Source organism: Agelaius phoeniceus, chromosome 8 (genome assembly GCF_051311805.1).
Source record: "Agelaius phoeniceus isolate bAgePho1 chromosome 8, bAgePho1.hap1, whole genome shotgun sequence".
NCBI lineage: Eukaryota > Metazoa > Chordata > Aves > Passeriformes > Icteridae > Agelaius > Agelaius phoeniceus.
The window spans coordinates 31,749,300-31,771,500 of NC_135272.1; the positions used below are offsets into that span (position 1 = coordinate 31,749,300).

At 36.3% G+C, this 22,201-nt stretch overlaps 1 protein-coding gene across 1 annotated transcript in view; it reads right to left on the bottom strand.

Moving 5' to 3' along the window:
• The window catches only part of FAF1 (Fas associated factor 1), a 147,438-nt gene that overhangs the window by 33,629 nt on the left and 91,608 nt on the right, over positions 1-22,201 (bottom strand). Inside the window, exons 9-13 of the mRNA XM_054638072.2 lie at positions 16,872-16,967; positions 16,121-16,247; positions 15,182-15,245; positions 14,152-14,233; positions 6,608-6,762 (exon numbers count right to left, since the gene is read on the bottom strand). Of these exons, the coding sequence (XP_054494047.2) occupies positions 6,608-6,762; positions 14,152-14,233; positions 15,182-15,245; positions 16,121-16,247; positions 16,872-16,967 (524 nt within the window). The remainder of the gene's footprint in view (positions 1-6,607; positions 6,763-14,151; positions 14,234-15,181; positions 15,246-16,120; positions 16,248-16,871; positions 16,968-22,201) is intronic.

A 22,201-nucleotide genomic window follows, 5' to 3' on the forward strand; every position in this document is an offset into this window, starting at 1 on the left:
CTCGGAAAGGACTTTTTAACAGAACAGAAAGGCTGCACTGGAGATGTTTTTCCTGTATGTTTTTAGCCTAAGGTCCTCCTCAAAAATCAGCAGCAGCAGAAAATCTGACAATCTCTTCTAAAAGACCTATTTCCCTTCAGAACACAAAGTGGATGACTTTGGGCCAAAAAAAGTGTGATTTATTTATGACTAGATAATTCCCAAAGCCAACCCTTAACAGCCTTTAACATTTCAGAAATGAGTTTGGAAAAAAAGTAACTTCTTTGTTGAGCATTAGGAAAACAATTATGAATATTAAATATGCAAGGTTTCTGATTATTTTTAATAATAATTATATAATGTGCAAAGTCAACATAAGACTCATTAAAATGTTAATGTAAAAATAACATTTTTGTATTAGGTATTTACATTTTTAAAAGAGTAAAAGCTGAGGTCCTGAATTGGCATATTAAAATAATCTTGCTCTCCATAATTCAGAGTTACTGCCTTACCCACATTGGTAGGGTTGTACCTCAAACACAAGGAGCAGCAGATACAAGGCATGTTTTAAAGATATATACAGCAGCCTAAATCGAATTATGTGGGTGTCACCTTCAGGATCCACATGCTAAACACCTGATTCAGATGTTAAAAAGCAGGATTTTACCCACTTTATGCAAAAGTAAAGCCTACATGTGTGGGTTATCCATCTCCTCCTAAAACATGGAAGATCTGACTCCCACCCTGAAAGGCTCAACCAGATTAGAGAAATACTTCCCAACCCCATTCAGTGTAAACCACAGAACTCTAGAAACCCTTTAGTCCATCCTTGGCAAAGTCACTGGTGAAAGTATAAATAAAATATAACTCGACCCCTTGCTAGAGCACCGCACAAAGAATGGAACACACAAGATGCACTTTCACCATCACCCATTAAGTACTCTATGATTTCCTAAGGAAAATCCAAGGCTTGCCACGGGTAGATTTAATATACAGATGAAATAATAGCCTAGATAAGAACAGACAGTGTGTTTGGTTGCTTTACAGATGTTGGTAAAGTGGGAGAAGCTAGAAGCACATCAGAAGTCAGAGAATTCAGATTAATCTTCACAAGTCGAAGAATCATCCTGACAAGTAAAACACAATTCTGTAAGGTCAATGAGAGTCTCCAAACTGGAGGAAAGATTGCACAAATACAGCAGAAGAGACAAGCAATAAGAGAATACAACCAAATCCTTCCTCAAAACAGCCCAACAAATCTGTCTTGACCACCTGTTCTTCTGCCTTCACCTCTTTTGCACAGCACACAAAAAAGTTTTATTTTTTCACCTTTTCCATTCAACAAGCTTAATCAACCAGGTTGTAGTTTGAGTACAGTGGGATAGAACATTCTTTGAGATTTTGTTTTAGAGTGGGGACTTGAAACATATGCTTACAAATCTATCAGTTTAATTAATTCCTTGGGTATAATAACTATTTTTCCCAGATGACCTTAAAACATTGCTAAAGGACTGAAAATCTTGATAACATCAGAGAGGCTGCTTTCTATTTATAGTTGGCTATTATAGACACCCATATCTTCCTAATCACGACCCGATCAAAATGCATTCTCTGCTGATTTTCAGTTTTCCAAATTTGGACATTTTTAGATTACTAACATGAAATTACCTTGAAGCACATAAATATTTAAGCAGGGATAGTTTACCTTTTCTGGTGGGTGTATAATAAACAGTTTAACCATCATCTATTTACAGGCTGTTTTGTTCTCCATCTAAAGAGACAATCACCTTTTATCCTTTCCCTTTTTTTCCTTCGTTTCAGTGCTATTAGGAAACTATTCACAAGTGCAACCCTGAACAATTCCATGCAGTAATTATGACTAAATGACAAAGAGATGCGAACAATTACCGAGTCCATTTTGAAACCCTACACTAATAAAGTCATTAGATGCTGCCCTTGCCATGAGCCCTCTAAAAGCTTCTGAAGTTACAAGAACACACGGCATTGTTCAGTGGGACAATTGCTGCTGGCAGAATGCAAACCTTGAGTTAAACCATGCTGCAAATTGATCTTGACATTCTGTTAAGACCGCCACTAAAATCAAAAGCAAAGGAGAAAAGGAGAAAATGAGCGGGTGGGATGTAATCATGGAACAGAAGGGTTCCCTCCTCACCTTCTTTCCTCTTCCTCCTCAAAACAAACCATACAGAAAATGACAAACTCGCCTGGTGTTTGAGAACCTTTATTTTTAAAACATTAATTAGACTTCTGACCTGTTTTTATTGACTGGCACTGTATTGCTATTAAAGTAAATTAAATAAAAAATTGCAGAATACAATAGAAAAGGTTTTCACACCACTCTGTGAAACCTGTTAAGGATTTAGTGCCTGAAGAACACGTCCAACAGTTTTGCAAGCAACATATACAGAATCTGTGGTCACTCCTGAAGAGGCAGTGAGAAATTAACTCACCTCCTCCCACTCTCACAGACCCCACACCTGCAATATATTTGCTGAAGGATCAAATGGGATTGGGGAGTTGGAGTAATATGGTCAACTGGTCTTCATCCAGGCATGCATCATTCAGTAGGTTAGAATTAAGGGTCAGCAGCTGTGAATATGGCTAATCACTTGATGACGGAAATTGCAGGTGAAGACAACCTGCTGCTGAGAAGCACTTTAGTGAATTAACTCTTTCCTAAGCTTAAGCAAAGTGAAAAACTATAATTTGAACATTAAAACTAACAAATACCTCTCATCAGAGCAAAACTGGCAACACCTTGAAATACGGTGCCCAAGGGCAATGATATCAAAAGCTAAAAAGCTGCTACAGATTTTTGAGTCGCTGTCTTATGGTTTTGGCTTTGCTTAACAAACACCATGTGTGCTGGAAAGCTCTTAATATTATGCATTATCAGTGTTTGTAAATGCTGTGTGTAGAAATATAAGGTGTGTGTGCATGTGTGTGTATATACATCACTATACATCTTTCCTGGATACAAATATATTAATGCACATTAATGAATTAAGAAAACCAGTTAGGCACGTGTTTGCACAAACATACACAACTCTCATGCACATAATTGTATTAGAACAATGCTATTGACCCAACTCTTTGAAGTAAAAAGTGCCAGAAGTAGAGCAGTTCATGTCTGGCTCTCCTGCTTGTCCATCCCAGAATCCCTCTGGAAACCTGAGGAGTTGCCCAGCCCAAGCCATGGCCCAGAGCAGGTTGTGCTTGGCCTCAGTGGCAGGGCCAGAACTGCCAGCACCACTGCAGCCAAACCCCACTGCCATCCCTGACACCTCCCCCCAAATTTCTGCTGTCTGAAGGGCCATAGTAGCAATCTTCACTGCAAGCAGTTGAAAGGAAACTATGATTTTTAAGCTCATGATTCCACCAAATTGAGTGGAATATAACAAGAGCTAAAGTTAGAGATATATGTGTAGCTTTGTGGCCTTTTTCCTCTTTTGACAGGAACAGATCACAGGAATATTTCAAAGAGTTGCTCCTTAAATTGAAGTCTAAACTGTAGGAGAGAAAGATTTCATGTATGCTCCTTAACAGTAAAAGTCACATTATTTTCCTTAATGAAGGCTACTTATTTTATTTCCCCTTTAGTATAATGCTATTAAGATTAATGAAAAAATTCATAATCACTGAACTTACTCAAACTGCTCCCTTCACTGCAAACCTGATGTCAGAGGCAATTAAAACCCATGGAAGCCAAAAGAAACCTTCCTCTCAACTTTATTAACTAGACTTCTCCTTCATTTTGACAAAATAGCAGTCCTGCATGGCTGCAGAAAGAAATTTTTAGTATCTAACTCCCAAAGTTGTAATGCTTATGCTCTTGCACTGCTGCTGGCAGGTACCCAGTGCTCTCACAGCATTTTAGTCCTACCTACAGACTCTCCTAAATTTGTTGGAATGGAGATGATTGAAGATTCCAGAAGAAATGTGGTATTGTACAGTAATGCAGGTTTTAAAGCACATTCCTGTATCAGTGTCAGCTGACAAACATTAAAAGTTGGGGAAAATGACACAAATTTGGAGCTGGTTTTGTTCTACAGTGTTCAGGATGGACCCTCATTTCATTAATGAGAAAATTGGAAACAACTATTAGGACTAATTTTGGAATAGAATGACATCCGTGGATCAAAACATTCAGAAGAGTTTTTTGGCTTATACAAGGAAAGTCTTTATAGCTGTTTGAATTTACTCTGCCATTCCACAGTACTGAAATCATGACTTTATTACTGATACTAAGCTGTCCCTGTAAATCAAGTGGGCCTGATTCCTCTGCTGTCCCACCCTGGCTTTTCCAGCATTTTTATAATGCAATTGGAGGAGTATAAATTGCTCTTGGGCTACACCAGCAGGCAAAACCCAGTTCCTCCTGTTGTTGCTGTTGTCTTCTCAGCATTCAAATAAAAAGCTGCATTTAACTGTGCTCATAGGTCTAGAGAACAGAATGGGCTCCAACACCACTGTCGCTGTGTCACTGAAGGGTAGTGACTGAACAGAGGGACTGAGTATTTATTTATGGGAATGCCCACAGTGCATTGGCACTTTCCAAAGGGAGAAGGAAGCATCATGCCCCCTCTGAAGAAATCAGAGTCTAAGGAGCAGGATGTGACACTAAACACAACCGAGAAATTATTCTAATTCAAGCCAGCATGCCTTGTTTACCCCTTACTATTTTTTGACCTCACTGTTAATATGACAGTTTCTTTGTTGTTGTTAACAGAAAGCAAAAAAATGAAGGCTTAAAAACCCTATCGTCCAGCACAATCAGGGACTAAGTTCATTGAGAGCAGCTATAAAGCCTTAAACAAGCCCTTTATTTTGTGTTTTAAGAAGTGTCATAAGGAGTTAATAGGACACAGCTGTACAGGCTCTTTCTAACAAGCAGCTTCTGTCGCTTTGGTCACCACAGGTGTCTGTGTAACCTGCAAACTCTTATTACTAGTGTATCAAAGTTGTGCTACTTAATAGATTTCTTTAGTAAAACACAACAAAGCAATTACATGGCTGTTGATCGTTAGTCATAAAAAACCCCTCAAACACAGTTTTTCAAAAGAAACTACACTGCAATTTTTTGTCATTGTAAAATAAAAGAAACTAGAGAATTAAATAGAAGAGCAGACAATAGAACAGCAGGTAGTCAATTGAACTTAGCCACTACAGATGGTTTAGAAATAGTGTTTCCTTCTACACCAACTTGTGGGATAAAAGAAAAGGAGGAGTCTCCTTACTGCCCATGAATGGCAATACCAAAAGACTTAAGCAACTTTCCAGTCTATGTATTTGGTCCTATGAATGAACCTAGATGTTTCTTTTTCCTCTCTTACTTTTTTTTCTTTTTCAGAAACTTTTAATCTGTTTTTGCAACTGCTTTTTTCCATAACCTTTTACACTTCTCTAGAATAACTCAAACTAGAAACATTGCTGCTGATCCCTTCAACGACAAAATGCAGAAGGTCAAGTGAAGAATTCCTGAGAAACACAAAGTGTCATTTAAAAAGCACATTAGAAAAAGAGACTATTCCATTCTTCAAGGTCACTTCAGTAAAGAAATATTAACTATAATTTACATAGTGAAGACTAGAAATGCATAAATGCTCTATTCTAGTAATCCACAAGAGAAAGAAACATAAATGTATCATTTTCCTTGCTCAATAATCTCTTGAATTTTGTAAAGAAGTGGCAATCTTATTCCAGGCCAAATGACTATTGCATCTTTCAGTCAAAAATTAGAATAACTCTAAGTACAGTAATATACTTAGGATATCCTGATAAGACATGATCAGTCATCTTCTAGGTAAATAAAGGTAATGAAATAAGGTCCAGTCAGAGAACCAAACAAGTCTGATTTCTAAATGTTACTATAATAATAATAGCATTACTTTCAGTAGATCATGATCAACTGATAAATAACTAAAGAAGAGAAAGGCCTTAGTATAACACTAAGAAAATTTGTTAGTAATCTACAAAAGTTGTAGAAGGAGGTGGAATCTACAGTTTTAGTTTCTTTACTCATCAGCAAAATTATGGTCTCTCTAAGACATAAGATAACTTATATTATATTAAAACCAAAATATCTGAACATTCCCAAAGGAATGTTCTGTAAGAAAACTGTAGTTCAAAAAAGTTCATAGGAATTAAATATTCATATAACATTTTGCATAATCTGTTCTTAATACTAATTTATCACATTAATGTTATTTTTTAAATAAGATTTTCATTAACATGAAAGATTTTCATTAAGCTCTCAAGCAGTTACACCAACATACACACAATTAATGCCATGCAATGTTATGGCACTGCAGTGCATAAGTGTGAAAGCAGACGTTTGAATATAGAATCATGTTTGAAAATAAACTGAAAAAGAAAGGAAATAATTTCTTCAATTACTTTTTCCTGCATAGGAATAAGAAGTCACTCTGTGATGAACACAAGGCCAGCCCAATTCTCAGTGAATGCCAGCCAGCACAGCTCCATTGATCAGCTGAGATTGAGCATGAAGTTTTAGGTCAAATAGATATAAAGCACCACAAGATTAGATAGCCAGAGATAAGGGCCTTCCTGAGAAAAGCTGCTCCACTGAGAGTCCAAAGAGTCTCACCTTGCTCTGTTTGCTTCTTTTGTCATGTCCCATGCCCAGGTTATGAAGTTCTGACTCAGGTAGGAGACAATGGATTCAGCACAAAGCATTTGTGAGCAGAAGACGTTGGTTAGTACACTTTCATCATGGTGGAGGTAGATAGCAAGAAGCTTTCTCTGGAAAAAAATGTGACAAGAGATGAATGAAAAGTTCCTCAGACAATTTACAATTTAAAGTTGCTGCTGCAGATTTGTGTTTTAGTACTCACAATGGGATTTATCAAGGGTGACAAGTATCTCAACACAAGAAATAATCAGTGGATTTCAAGTCAAATGGTCCATCCCTGCAATTTTTAAATATTCTCAATGCCTCCTAATATTCTGAATACTAAAATACAATATATTATGTGCTTAGAACATGAAAAGGACAACAAATGAAAAACAAAAACCTTATTAACAGACCTAAGAAATGAGTGAACTTTTTTGGCTTGTTGCCTAACAAAAACAACATTTCTGTGAACAAGGAACATTGTCCAGCCTCTTGACTGGACATCATCTACCACAAAAACCAGTTATAAACAACCTGAAAAAGATGATAGTGCATTGCTATCACCACCTCTGTAGCCAAAAAAAAAGAGGCACTACATGTTGAGATGGTGTCTATGGTCTCTTGAAACAAAATATTCTGTGCTGTTCTTCTGGAACCCTATCAAGTAAAACTTGAGCTTCGCTGCCAGCAGCTGCGTCCCCATGAAAATCTCAGACCACCTTTTGGAAAACAAGTCTGTGTGCATGTAAATATAGAAAGCAGGCTGCAAATACACAGGGAAACTATGAGCTAGCTAAGGACTGTGATTCTCCAACTGGCATCCAATGAATTATAAATAAAATTCAGAAAATTACAGCTTTCCATTCCCCCATACCCATATAAATTACTTTATTTTAAAATAGTACTTGAACATATTTGCTGAGATGATGCGGTGCTATTTTCAGACTTTTCTTTAAAGTAATTTCAAATCTCTTCATCAGAAGTAACAGTGAACCCTAGATATTGATGTGTATTGATATAGCAAGACATGGGATGCAATTTCCAGATAAGCTGTCTTTGCAGAAAGCCCCTGTAGGGCTCTCGCCTCATATACTGGCTTTGGATAAAATTTAATGACTGTTTATAAAAGGAACATTTGAACATTCGACTTTGGGAAAGGGATTAGTAATTTGCATTACTGTTTGTCTAATTTAATTTAAATGTTCTTCAGAACCACGTACACATGTGCCAGGAAGGGCCATTAATAAGCCCAACATGCAGAGATCCATATAAGTGCAGCCAACAATGTTGACTGAAACTAAACTTGAAAATCCAGGGCACTGATGCACAATATCATGCAATAAAACAGCATTTCTGTGGTGATATTTAATTTAAAAAGAAGAAAGAGGCAGGGGAAGATCAGGCACTGTCTGTTTTTGAGGATCAGCCGTTCTGCATTTCAAAGCGTCGATCCCTGCAATATCCAGGTTACTGTGCTAGAATCTCGACTATTATATAGCAGTTGTAAGAGAGGGAGGGCAAAGATGTGTTTACTCAGTGATTAGGGCCTTAGAATAAGCCTCTAGCTCCTAGAGAGACAGCTCACCACTTATTCATTTGGACCAATTCACAAAGCCTAGAAAGATTAAACATCCATGCTGAGAAGACAAGCGAATGCAGACGGTGAAAAAGAAATAAAAATTCTTTAAAAACTCTGAGATGACTTCATTATTTTTTCCACAAGGAAACTTTAGGAAAGTGTTTAGTTAGAGAAAAACCCACATTGACCTCTCTCTAAACCCTTAATCTTTCCTTTGTGGTGGCACTGCTTTGTGGTAAGCGGATGGCTTTGCTCTCCTCTTTTCACTGGGAGCGGACAGAAAAAAAGGCTCTTGAGAAACACTTTTACTTCCAAAGAAACAACCCCATGAAACTGTTAAATATGAGATTCCGTACAACAGAATGTTTCAAAATATGTACAGTTTTAGGCTTAAAGATTTAGGGACAAATTTCAGTAAACAGAACAGGCACGAACACAATGGAGGTTTTCACTGAGTTACTTCCCAAGGGAATGTAATTTTTGTTGCATCAACAAATCTCACCATGCAAAGACTAAACTCCATCACATATAAAAGACTGTACTTGTATCTGATACCTCATCCAAAATGTTAAGGGTGGGCACAGGCATGCTGCTATCATAAATGCCAAGAGGTAGCAGGAGAACTGAAGTGCTAAAACATTATTTTGAAAAATATTCAAAAAAAGCTGGAAAAATATTCAAAAAAAGCTTGGAAAAATGCATGATTGCAAAAGGCTCACAGCTTGAAGTTTGTTGTTGTTGCTGCTGTTGTGTGGGTTTGTTTTCATGTTTGTTTATTTTACTAACCCAGGGTAGCACATATTTATAAGCAAGTTTTGGTTGTGTTTATTTCAAGCCTTTGAAAAATCACAGCAAATTCTAGGATTCTATTATGACTAATACTGGGTATTTTGAAGTCAATTTTGAACATTAAAACAGCCTTACAAAACTGTTAAAACAGTCTCAAATTACACAAAAGAAGCCTACTAATGGAGCACTAGACTGTTCTGAGATGGGTTTTTCAAAAATGTGACTCAGAGGTTATATAATTAGCATGAAATTTTTAACAAGGCAAAAAAAAAATAAAACAGGGAAAAACTTTTACTAGTCCCTATAAAGGTATGGGATGCCAAAAGGTTTTAAGCCCTGAATACCTGAAGGACTTCCAAAGACCTTAGGACTTGAGGAACTTAAACCACCGAGGGATGCATTTTTTAGAGTATGTGCATGCTGAAGACCAGGCCTTTGAAAGCATCAGAGAAGTTAACACACTTTGTAAAGAATTAGAAGAAAAGTTGTCACTGAGGCAAAAACCCACATATCTTGAGGTGACTAAATTGGCATCAGTGGGTAATGGGATTTCTAAGCTTCTCAGCCAGTTCCTAATACTGTGAGTAACTCAGGTAACTCAAAAGAATATGAACTTGAATGGGAATAGGAATGCAATCATAAGGGTCAGAAAGACCACAAACCTGAATGGTTATTTCTGAATCTCAGGTTTACAAGTTCAAGTAATGACTGAGACAGAAAAGTTCACGATGTAACAGCTGCTAGAAGCATGAATGTTCTGTCAGACTGGTAGGCTAACAAATCAAAATCTTAATTTTTTCCTCCAGGTTTTATGCAGTGAGAATTAAATGGGATGGATTTACATTTCTTTAAGTCTTTAAAGTCCACAATCTGAATCACCTGTCCAAGGTGATCTTAGAGCTCATGGGGCCTTGGACACAAGCTACTTTACCTAGCCTTGTGGAAGACATCTGAAAAAAACTGTACCACACAGGTTCCTAAAGTAGGAGTGAGGTGATCTCTGTAAACTTCTGATCCCACATTTTGTATTAAACGTGGCATAAGACATCCCCAAACTAGCTTCTAAATTAATCTTCCTGTAGTTTTACCTTTCAGTAAAACATCTAGTCTCAAAAATCCATCAGTGATGAAGAATCCCCAGGAGCCATGGTAGGGTGTTCAAACAGCTACCCACTCCCAGGTAAAGGTGTGTTAGAGCCTGCTTTGGTCTACTTTCATCTTCCAACCATTTGATCCTATTATACTGTTGTGTCTCCATTTCAATCAATTGCACCTGTAGTGGTATCTTACATAATGCAAATAGTATCCAGTAATTAACACCAAACTCAGGTAAGATCTATCATCACAAGCTTTGAAAGAAGAGAAAATGTAGAGTGAGGCAGACAAGTTCAAAAAACTTCCATTATTTAGTATCAAATACAGAGGAGAGACCCATACCTGGGAGCAACCCTCCAGATATGAAAGATGAGGCTACTCTTTAGATATGGAAAATGAAGGGTCTGCAGGCAAATAGTGAAGCTACTAAAGTGGTATGTTGTAGCAGAAATTTCTAAACAATAGTTATCCACAAATTCAGAAATAATTTACAAATTAAAGGACAGAACTGCTAACACACATCAGGCAAGGCTGGAAAGAAAATGGTGACTAACATGGGACTAAACTGGAGTTTATGTACTGATATTTGCCAGAGTGCAGCTGCTTCACTCTTCCTGAAAAGCCAGAATTATACTTCTATACCTGTCCTCCAGTTTCAACCAGACCATGTACATTAGTGGTCAGGTTATTTATGTTTAATCAGAATCTGTAAAGTGGTAATTCTTTCAGCTGCAATCTGTAATAATTTCAGTATAAACTTATTTAGCTGAAATAATAAGGGACATTTTTCTGAGTCACACAGATAAAAATGATGCTACAGAAAGCCCAGTATGAAGGAATATTCTGCTACCACCAAGGAAGAGGGGGAAAAAATAGCTTTTATTTGAACACACCAAACCATGGAAGGAGCATACTTTGCTCAAGGTATTCAGGAAATAAAGAACCCATATGTGAGAGGGATGGTGCTGCCTCTAAATTGAACCTAAAAGACAGAATTCAAGGAGGAGAAAAACACGGTTCATTTTCAGAATGCAGGAATATATATTGAGGTGACAATACCAATCTGTGCTAAGAGAGATGTTTCACATATTTATTAAAAGTCAGTGGACAGAAAGGTTGAGAGAGGAGCAGGAGGTGAGCTGACAGAGGTATATAGAGATAAAAGCTCCTGAAAAGGCAAACACAATGTCTTTACTCTTTCTCTCAATAAAAGAGTAGCAACCACCTATAAAAATGAAAAGACAAACAAGCTCTAATAAAAGAAAATACTTTAGTATTACTCACATATATAACTCAGTAAGCTTCAATATAGCAATTAAAATCCAGTATTAATAAAAATATCACCATAAGTTAGGATGAACCCTCTGATGTCTCAGAACACAAGACACCCACAAACTGCTTTCAGACACCAAGACACCTTCCCCAAACACCTTGTTAAAAATGTCTATTATAGGATTTTTTCCATGGCATCAGGCATAGCAATTTCTATGGCAGTGTAGCTCTGTAGCAAGAGCAAGCCCATTCTTCAGAAACTTAGTCACAGGGGAAGACTTTCACAAAAAACAGCTTAGTTGTTGATTTTATAAACCTCTGTCTCTCTTTCTCTTCCTGATCCTATTAAAAGAAATACTGAAAATATTTTCTTGCCATATATACAATAAGAAACAAAACCACAACACCCTTAATTATCAGGCTGCTGGAGGCAGTTGGCAATTTCATGGCCAAGGACACTGGCCATTAAAAGCAAGGCTCTATATCTTGGGTATTGTACTTTTGTGGCAAGGAGTTATACAGGTTTTAAAGCAGAACCCCATTTGACCTCATTCCACCTCTCCTACCAAAAACTGAAATTGTTGGGGCAGCAGTTGCTCCAAAGGTTAAAAGATGCCCATCATGTATGTTAATCTTCACTGGGTAAAGAATCAAACACAGCAGATAAACACCTCAACTTTTTTAAAAGGTATTTCTTTTTCAAGCAACATTTTGTTAAATAACTATGAATTAAGACAGATTTAACAGGACACATCTATTTTCATTTAAAAAGTTGAACTCATATTCTGCATTCAAAACACGTATTCTGACATAAGTTAATTTTCTTTAAATAACCCAATAACCCAAATTAAAATATTCCTGGAAAAAAGCTTCATGTTTATACACATTGGGCTTTTTTTTTTTTTTGGATGTAAAAAGTATCCCCAATACAGATTTAAAACACAGCTGATGGCTGTCTCACTAGACATGAACTGCAGAGTGCACCTTCTGCTCTGGACAGAGTTGAGAATTTGTCAAGAAAAGGCCAAGATCTCTGAGCACTCAAGCTGCCAAGTGCTCTCAAATTAAATCAGTTTGAAGCGGTTTTCATTAAGATGGATTGAGTGTGGCATCGTGAGAAACACTCTATCAAATGTAGTGTTTTACTTAGTGATTAAGTATATACCAGTTGATGAAGCTGCCCAAATCCTTCGTAATCCCACCACTCCAATAAACATTTAATGAGTATATAAGTTCAAAAAGCCTAGTAGAGGATTTAAACCTTCAATCTTGTTTTTATTTACTCTTGGAACTCAATTTCTCACTTCAAGTGAAGAATGCTGGTGCCTGCAGCTCATCTGTTGCCCTGGTAAAATTAAGTGCCCTCCACAGTACAAATTAGAAGACAAGACACACAGGTTGCAATTTCTCCAAAGCTTTTTTTTTATACTGATATATATATTTAAAATTATTTTAGGAAATTAAATTCTAAAAATATGAAATAATGTGTCCCTTTCCTCAATTCTGAATTCCAGAAAAAATTAATACTCTCCTAAATATATATATATATATATATATGTATATGTACACGCACAATGTTTTATACACAATATACACAATGGTTTTATTGTGATGATGACCTGGTCTGACTAAATCACGAAATATTAAAAATGTAAGGCAACATGAATTTCAAAAGTGGTACGTAAGTAGCACAAGTATTTTAAGCAATAAAAAACTAAGTAACTGCACTGCAATAATATCAGATTTATAGGTAGAAAACTGTTTATGAAAGTTCTTTATGAGTTTTGTCCACTATTACACTGATACACTGTCAACCATTTCTGATGACGTGACACTTAATGAACTTCCCAACTCACACCCTTTCCTTGTTCAATTCACAGGATTTTTTTCTCTGTGCAAAGACATGAAAATATTCACTAAACTTAGAGTGTTGAGTATGTGTCAACTTCAGCTATATTGTGTGGATTTATAACTCCCACATTTATCAGAACAGCCCCTAACATAATACAGAAACTCCTTCCAATATGAATAACTACTTTCTTCATTTTAAAATTAAACATCTATCAAGAAAACAAAAAGTAAATTTAAAGAGCATGATTTTCTTGTTTGTGTTTCAGCTTTATCTGTGCTTAATTATGCAGGGTTTTGGGTTTCTCCTTAGTGAATCAAGTCACCAAAACTTAAATAAACTGTCCCCATTCTAATTTTATTAAAATACTGATTTTAAAACTGTGCATGGAATAACAGAAACTTGAGACGCCTGGTTGGATGTACAGAAAAACTAAACAACCAAACCTTAGTACTGGAACTTACTTGGCAGATAAAGGCTGTACAAAGGGGGGAAAAAAAAAGCACACTGTATTTGAGAGAGCTTCCAATTTAAATTTACAATTTCATTAGCCATTCTTCAAAGGAGTTATCAACATGCAACAGTGAACTTGTCAACCACAAGACTCACAGGCAGGGTTATCTGGTGCTAGGACACCATTATTTCAGGAAGAAAAGGGAGGAGGGAAGAAGAAAAAGAGTAGCTTTGACAACTAAAGAGCTTCAGTAAAAATACAGCCTGAATGATTAGAAAGCATCAGTTATTCAATGCAATTTCAGCAACCACCAAGGTAAGTCTTTTAGTCGGTCAACTGAATGAGTGCAACTCTTCTCAAACAATAAAAGCAAAACAACTCCAAAATGTAGCTCAGCTTTTCAAAAATCAAGATGAAACCCTTAAGGTGATTTCCAATCCCCCACTATTTTAAATAAAGTAGTTTTAATAGACACTTACATCTCTTGCTTTCCCATAGAAGGCTTCTTGGAAAGCAGCCTCTAATGATCCAATAAAATAAACAGGATGGCAGTCACCATATCTATTTGAGATAAAATTTCCAATTAATAAGAAAGGACAAAATCAAGTAATTTCAATATTCTACCTTTTCACATATTCTGTAAAGATGATGCATTGGCTAAATCTTTAGAAAGATGAGTATTACACTTCTAAAGAAAGAAAGAAAATATTTAGGACCCATTTGTTTTCTGGCATTGAAAAACTCAAAGTAATGAACTACTACCTTACCAAATTTATCATAAAAACATTCTGTTTACACATGTAGATACCTAAAGTTCTGCACGATTTTCTGTAAAATTTCTATAAAATTTTCAAATTATTTCCTCTCTTTATTATATTCTTAAAAGTTAATTGAAGGCTATTCTTCCATTACACATTAATGCACCTCATACACATAAAGGAATATTTCATCACTGGAATGAAAACAGAAAATACATAAACTTTGCATTACTTTGCAGCTTCTACCTATTCAATGAAACAAGCAACTGTTTAACAGTGTATGATTTGGTAGTATAAAGTTTTTTAAAAATCCAGAATATCTCTGTTTTTTAAAAGTCAATATTAACTCAACCACTCTGCTATTGTGAAAACTCTTACAGCAACTATGTATTTATTTTTCAATATTAATCAGTTTCAGCTTTTCTGTTCCTCCATACCATAATAAAATTATCATATATAACCAATCAGTCCTTCTCATCCTTCTGGACCTTTACATAATTAAATAATGGTACTACATAGTGGCAAAATAAATAGGACAAGAATCAACCACTCCAGCTTGGGCTGAGAAATAATTTTATTTCAGAAGCAGTTCTAGGAGCAGAATTAGAATTTAAATAAATTAGATTAGGATTTCTAAATATGCTATCATCTCATAGGAAAACACGTAGACTTGGTTTATTCTTATTCTCATTATTTACTAACTTCAACTGAGTTTGTAATAAGAATTGCACAGTTAACAGGCTAAGCTTACCTTGAAGAAAACTCTGCTGTAAATTGTAATAAGGCATCTCCTTCATTTTCAGCATTTTCTGGCACTTAAAAAAATGGGAATAAAAAAAAGAAAAAGAAATGCAACTTTCTGGAAACAGGTTGTAATATGCAAACACATTCACTTCACAGGTATTTCATGTTCCCAGCTTACTGAAGTGTTACCAAGAAACCATATAAACTTCATGGAAGGCTATTGACTATGAATCTTTTGAAAGACTAGAAATTTCCAGAGGGTCTCATGAATATATTCAGGTTTTCCAAACAGTAAAATCCTTAGGTCCAGTGTAATGTGATATATCACTTGCTCAGAGTTAGCACTCTGGACTTACTTTAAGGCTTGAAAGGCTCCACCCTTCCTACTGAAAATGTTAGAAAGTTTTCCATATTATTACATATATTTTCTGTCAAAAAACTTCTAATGAAATAACACTACTGCAAGCCTAAAGTAAATAAAGAGTATGCAAGAATTGCATGTAGGAGGTAACTGACTGCTCCTGCTCAATCCTTTTCATAATTCAAGGACAAATAATCACTGAGAAACTTGATCAGCATAATGAGTAAAACATTAATCAAAAATAAAATCTGTAGAATTTTCAAAACAGAGAAGTAGGAATCTAGTTATCTACAGGTGCATTTGGATAGAGATAACAATTTCTCTGATTTTATTTGTAACTCATCAATTTTAAGTTCAATTATTATTCTTCAGTTGCAAGGTTAAAATTTCCCTTCACAGAAAAGTGCTTTTATAGTTGCCAGTTATGCGTGCAGTATTTTCCTTTGGTACATCCATCAGACAAGACATTCAAACAGTTCTACCATTCCTATCAAAAGATTCTTTCCAGTTTCTAATTCTGCAGATTCTTCCCACCTCTCTGCCTTCACTTCTGCTGTACAACCTCCAGTCAATTGTAACTCTTACTCATTGGCGATTTCCTCAAGGCAGATGAAGCTACTCCAAACATTTCTCCATCATCAACTCCAAACTCAGTAGCATCTTCAAAGTCATCTCCATCACTATCACTAACCATATGAACATCAGTGCATTGCTATATAAAAACAAAACCCAAAATCCACTGTAAGCTTCTATTTCAGACATAGTCTTTGAAATACAAAATACACACACAGTGACAAATACAGACAATATACTGCAGTTTAATTTACTATTTTATACAGCATTATCAAAGGTAATTTTTAACAGAAGTCTGGTTGACAGAAATATTATGTGACAAAATGCATTATTAAAGAATCTCTGCATACACATAGTTGAGCAAATTTTATCCAAAGTCAATGCTGTTTTCCATCTAATGGTACCAGAGCTGATATAAGAAAGCTGCCTAAGAAAGAGGGAGAAAAGCCACACAATGGTGGCTTTTATACTGGTATTTGGAATACCCATACAAAAAAGAAAAATAAAAATTTTAGTGCAGGAGCTAAGGTCAGCTCCCCCAGTCAGATGCTTTGCTGGGATTTGTTTGCTTTCTTTTTCCTCTTTTTCTTCAATGACTCCTTTGGCCATTTCCTCACTTTGTCACAATTGCAGGAACCGTAAATGGATTATTGTAAGACAATTCTATTGACACAGCACAACAGGAGGGATGGTGACCACTGCACCCTGAGGTGTCCCTGCCTGTTCCTAGAGCAGACTGGTAGCACAAAGATGATGTCCTTACCTCCTCTGACTGCTCCCTTGTTTGTACAGGTGAAGATCTTCTTCCAACTGTGAGTCGATGGCAAGGAAAAGTCAGTCCTGACACAGCTAAAGTCATCTACAAAGCAAGCAGTGGTTCTTCATTAAAGCCACAGTCTCAATGAAAGGTTGGGGGGAGGGTTTAGGGTGGTTTAGAGGTTCAAACTAAAGACTGCATTATTTAAACACATATTAAGAAGCCCAAAAAACTAAAATTATGCCTTATGTTAAAATATTCAAAGAAACATCAGTTGGGTTTTACTGAGGTGTATGCTCAGAGTATCAAAACAAATTCCATGGAAATCAACTCCAAAGGGCCTTGAGTTGTTATTTTCTCTTGAAGCAGTGCTGAAGTTTGAAACCTTACTGTACACAGCAACTTTTACAGCACTATGTATTGATGATGCAAATGTAGATTCTTTTTGCTAATCAAGAAGCAATTGTTAAAGACGCTAAGTACTGATACACATAATTAAAAACAGTTAAATCATCTTGAAAAAAAATTGTATTTTGAAAGATCTGTTTATCAGCAGACATTGCAATAGACACAAACACAACTTAAAAAATATATTTCTTCTCCTTTTTGGTCATTTTAAATGTCAAGGGTGCACATCATGTTCCTCATGTGAACAAAGACACACAACCCAAACTGCTGACACTACAGTCAGCACAGTCCACAGGATGGATGGTCAGTAGCCAGTGCCAACAGAAACAGCACTTCTGCCCTTTGCTGCATGCCTAAATCTCAATTTTTAGAAAAATTCTACTGTCATTTGAAAGACAAAATTATTATGATGCTTGCAATCACACAGCAATAATATTTGAAGATCTGGTCCTATATTGCATTTAAAAATACATTCATTATAATGCCTAAAAATGAGAACTGCCCACTCTGTGACCAAAACCACCTTTGTCATCCCAGCATTTAAAGCTTCTGCCCAGCCTCCTGCCTCTTCTGGAGAGCACATCAGTCCAGGAGAAGCAAGCTTGATGACCACAAATAGCAATTTCAGAAGCACCTATCTGGAGTGATTTTACAGTGCAAGTAACTCTTAAATAAAGATAATTGATTGTTTTAGGCAAAGTATTTAATGCTATGCAATTTTCAGTGATGTGTAGAAGGGTAGTCCTGGCTGCATGTTTAAAACATATTTTGTAATGGTTCCTTCAGATGAAACACAGAGAGGACAGAAAGACACCTAGATCCTGTAAAACTTATTAGTATTTTTGCAGGGCACAGAACAAAATATTCACATTATACATTTCAGAAATACAGCACTCTCCTAATGGGACTGTAAAAACATTAAGGTAAAATACATTTCAATCATTCTTAACAAAAATTCAAGAATAAATCATAAGCCTTAAATTTCATTTACTGCCATGAGCACTGAAAATACCCCATTTATTTTTTATACATAATTCAGAGCGACTTTCTCACTTGTCTGCTAGAACTCACAGAGATTTAATTTGCTGCAGGTTGAAGCAGGCTGATTAAGCAGGCCAGTTACCAAATGAATGTTAACCTGTCTGAACTAGCCTACTGTCACATTCTCACAGCAAGGTTAAACACAAGTTTAGCTGTGTAAAAAGCCCAGCAATCGCCTTAAAGGAAGTGAGTTTTAATACTCTGGAGTAAATGAAATATTAAAGATGACACCCAGCTCTAGACCAATTACCTATGAAACTCCTGTGACAAGAGCATAAGAACTGCATTCTCTGCCATAATCCACCATTTCAATTATTATTTTTATAAGCTTTTAATAATAAACAAAACCCAACTGTTATAAAACCTGAAACTTTGCCCTGTAGTTATCACACCATATGAAATGCTGGTAAAACACACAAACACCCACATGAACCACACACAGACCACAGTTCCCTCTCTCACAGCATCAAATCCCCTGACAGATGCCTGGAAAGGCTCCCAGTATCTTTTACATGCACATTAAAGAGAGAGTGGTAAGATCAAGCAGGCAGTTATTGTGCTGCTTCATCACTTGGCCCAATTGCAGGGTGTTGCAATTCCAATTTGCAACCCTATATTATAGTGTCAAAGCGTCTCTCAAACACCAGCTAACAGCAGAAGGGGTTCCACATCAGAGCCTGTTTCATCCCACTCTCCACACAGTTGCTGGAATGTTGGGGGTTTGTGCACACTGGTGTGAGAAATCACCCTTCCCTTTGCTTTTTTTGTTTCCCCCCTTTCTGAAAAGTTGTTGCTTTTTTTTTTGCAAAAGAAATAGCAGTTCTGCCTTCACTCCAAAATAAACACCAGGCATCAACATTCTTCTAGAATAAAGTTATCTTCATTCAAAGTTAGAGAGTTCTCTTGCAAAGAAAGACTCTTGCACCACAAAAGCTCAAGCTTTATTTTGGAAATCATAAAAGCACCTAGACTAAGCAAAATATTGTTTTCCAGGCAGCTCAACAAACCCTTTCCTAGTACTGTAAATGCAAGGTACTGATGGAAGCACCACTGAAATGTCTCAGTGGCAAGAACTGTAGATTTCACACTGCTCTAGGAGAGGTTTTTCTTTCTGAATACTGCACCTGCCCCCTCCCAAACAGAGATGCAGAAAATTATCATTGCAATAAATTATCATTGTTTCAGCCACTTTTCCATGGGAATGGACAAAATCTTTATACCAACCCCATAACTGAACCAACCCCAAAAGCTGGTTTGTAGCCAGAGTACCTGATTACCCATATTCTCTAGCTTATGAGCCCATCTGGATGTGAAAAAAACCTCCAAAGTCAGTCACTTTTCTGAATTTTTCTTTTTTTTTTGCATGAAAGTCACCACTATTTGGGTACCAGAGCTTGAACGGGATGCTTCCACATGCACAAGAAAAGACACTGAAAATGCATTTGCAGGACTCATGAATGAACAACAAGGTAGGTGTAGCTTATAAAAGAAAAAATACAAAAGCAGGAAAAAAAAAAGATTACTCTTTTTTTAGGCAGGGAACCTATGCTTGTGCAAATCAAACTGCCTTCAAACTGAAAGGTACATGAGGTAGAAAGTGAAACAAAATCAGAAATAAGGAAAATTGCTTGCAAAAAGTAACTCCAGACACAGATCTTTTGCCCAACACTGTGTAGGCATTGCTTGTGCTTATTTAAAGTTTAAATAATCTCCTATTTGGCTTCCTATAGCTTTTGAGGAGAAGGAAAATAAAATTCAAGATTTCAAACATTTCAGGGAGAGTGGCAGCAGGAGAGTCTCCTTTTAGGAAACAGCACAGATCCTACACAGATTCAGTAGCTCTAGCATTCAAAATGGTAAAGGTACAACCTGGACTAAAAGTGCACAAAAGGTTGCTTGAAATACATTTTAACTACCAAGAGAAAGATCACTACAAAACCTTACGGTTTAGAGAGGAAAGAAATAGTGTGGTGCTCACTTGTGCTTTCCAGCTCTAAGACACTAATACTATTTGTAAATGCTCAGTGTGAGATGATTTGTTTTTCAATTGCCAGCATTAGCAATCAAGGGATAAAGTTAAGCAACATCTTTTCTGATCCAAACATGCAGGATTCTTTGTCAACCTTCCAGATTAACCCAGAAATATTTGCCAAATCTGGAGTGAGACCAGATGCTTTAAACAATAAATTATTCTTCGTGTTATATTAGTTTTATGAAGACGCTTCTATAAATATAATTCAGAACAGTCTAAACCCACTATTTTTTCCCAAATATTTCATGATACAAATATACCTGAAGGAGAGAAAAATATTATTGAGAACATGAAATTCCAGAGTGCTGCCATCTCATGCTCAGAATAATATGAAAAATTACAAGCCCATAATCTCAAAACCTTGTATCTTCTAGAAAGAGTTTGTTGGCACAACTTAATTCCCACTCTTGCAGACTTCTGACATTATAAATGAAGGAACAAACTCAGTCTCTTGCACCAGTCCAGACATATTTAATCAAGATGCTGAAGGTGTGAGAAAGATAAACAGTAGAAGGAACATGAAGGAACAATACCAGCAGAGAACTCCAGCTGCAGAACTCACTCCACTGAGAAATGCTGATACAAAAATTATAAGCTCAGTGGACTGCATCAGGAAAGGAGTAATTGGATTTGACAAATTGGCCTTCCTCATGTTCAGCCACACACTGATGGAGAAAAACAGCATCTCAGAAGAGATTTGAATGGCAACCATACCTAATGAGGAAAGTGAAGGAAGCTGTAAGAGCTTTCTAAGGCCTTACAGAATATAGCTGGGACACCCAAAGTGTCCAGCTTAAGGCAATAACCAGTAAAGAACAGGACATTCTTCCTCATCCTCAATTATTGAGAGCTTGTGCTGCTCACAGGATACTTGCCAGCAAGGGATCCCATCTCTGCAAAGGGATAAAGCTTTTTGTAAACAAGAACTACTCAGAACAAGCAAGTATAATGTTCAAGGAAGGTAGGAATATTGGTTTATTTTGTGCTCTTTGTTCAGCTTTTGATTGTTACAAGAGCAATGAGGGTTTTGAGGTTTTTGAGTGTGTGGGCACTCTGATTTGCTTTAATGGACATTAATCCATCTATCAGGGCAAGTTATTAAATGGAGCCTTCAGCTATAATACCCAGTACCTGTCAATTTTAAAGAAAACAGCTTTTGGCTGTTTAAAAGACCACTGAAAAGGAGAAACCGTTTCAGTCACTGTAACAAGGTAATTTTATTTTCAAACTACTCAAATGACAAATTCTTTCCAACTCACTGGAGAGGTATTTTTCCATGACAAAATATTTTCTAATACCATTTTTTTGGGATAAAGTAGAGATTCTTGATAATTTGTTCTCAGAAATTCAAAGGTCAAACCGTAAATCTCACAAAGCATCAGACAGAAATTCAGAGACTACTTGATCCATACACAAAAGAGAAGATTCTATAAATGATGCCAGATTTCACTTGTACACACACAGCAAGTGAAGCAACAGGCATTATCTGACAGTGGCAAGCCAAAACCAAAACCTTGCAGTGGACAAACCTGGATTTTTAATATAAAAAGATCCTAAAAAGAAATGTAATTTATGTATAACTTCTTCTATGAATCAGCCTAATTATTCAAGTAGCTAAACTTCTAATAAAGAATCATGTTTGGCTGTATGCAATCTGCTTCAACAGGAAACTAAATAGGGGAACTCTCACAGCATGATTTTATATTGAGGTAAAGGAAAAAAAATCCATTTTCTGCTTTTAATACTGAGAGATAAAGTAAGCAAACAAGATTCTAGTGTGCAAAATAAAAAGCATGTTTTCCGATACTTGACTCTCCCCCATAAATCTCCCATAAAAAGGGCTCTTTCTAAAGGT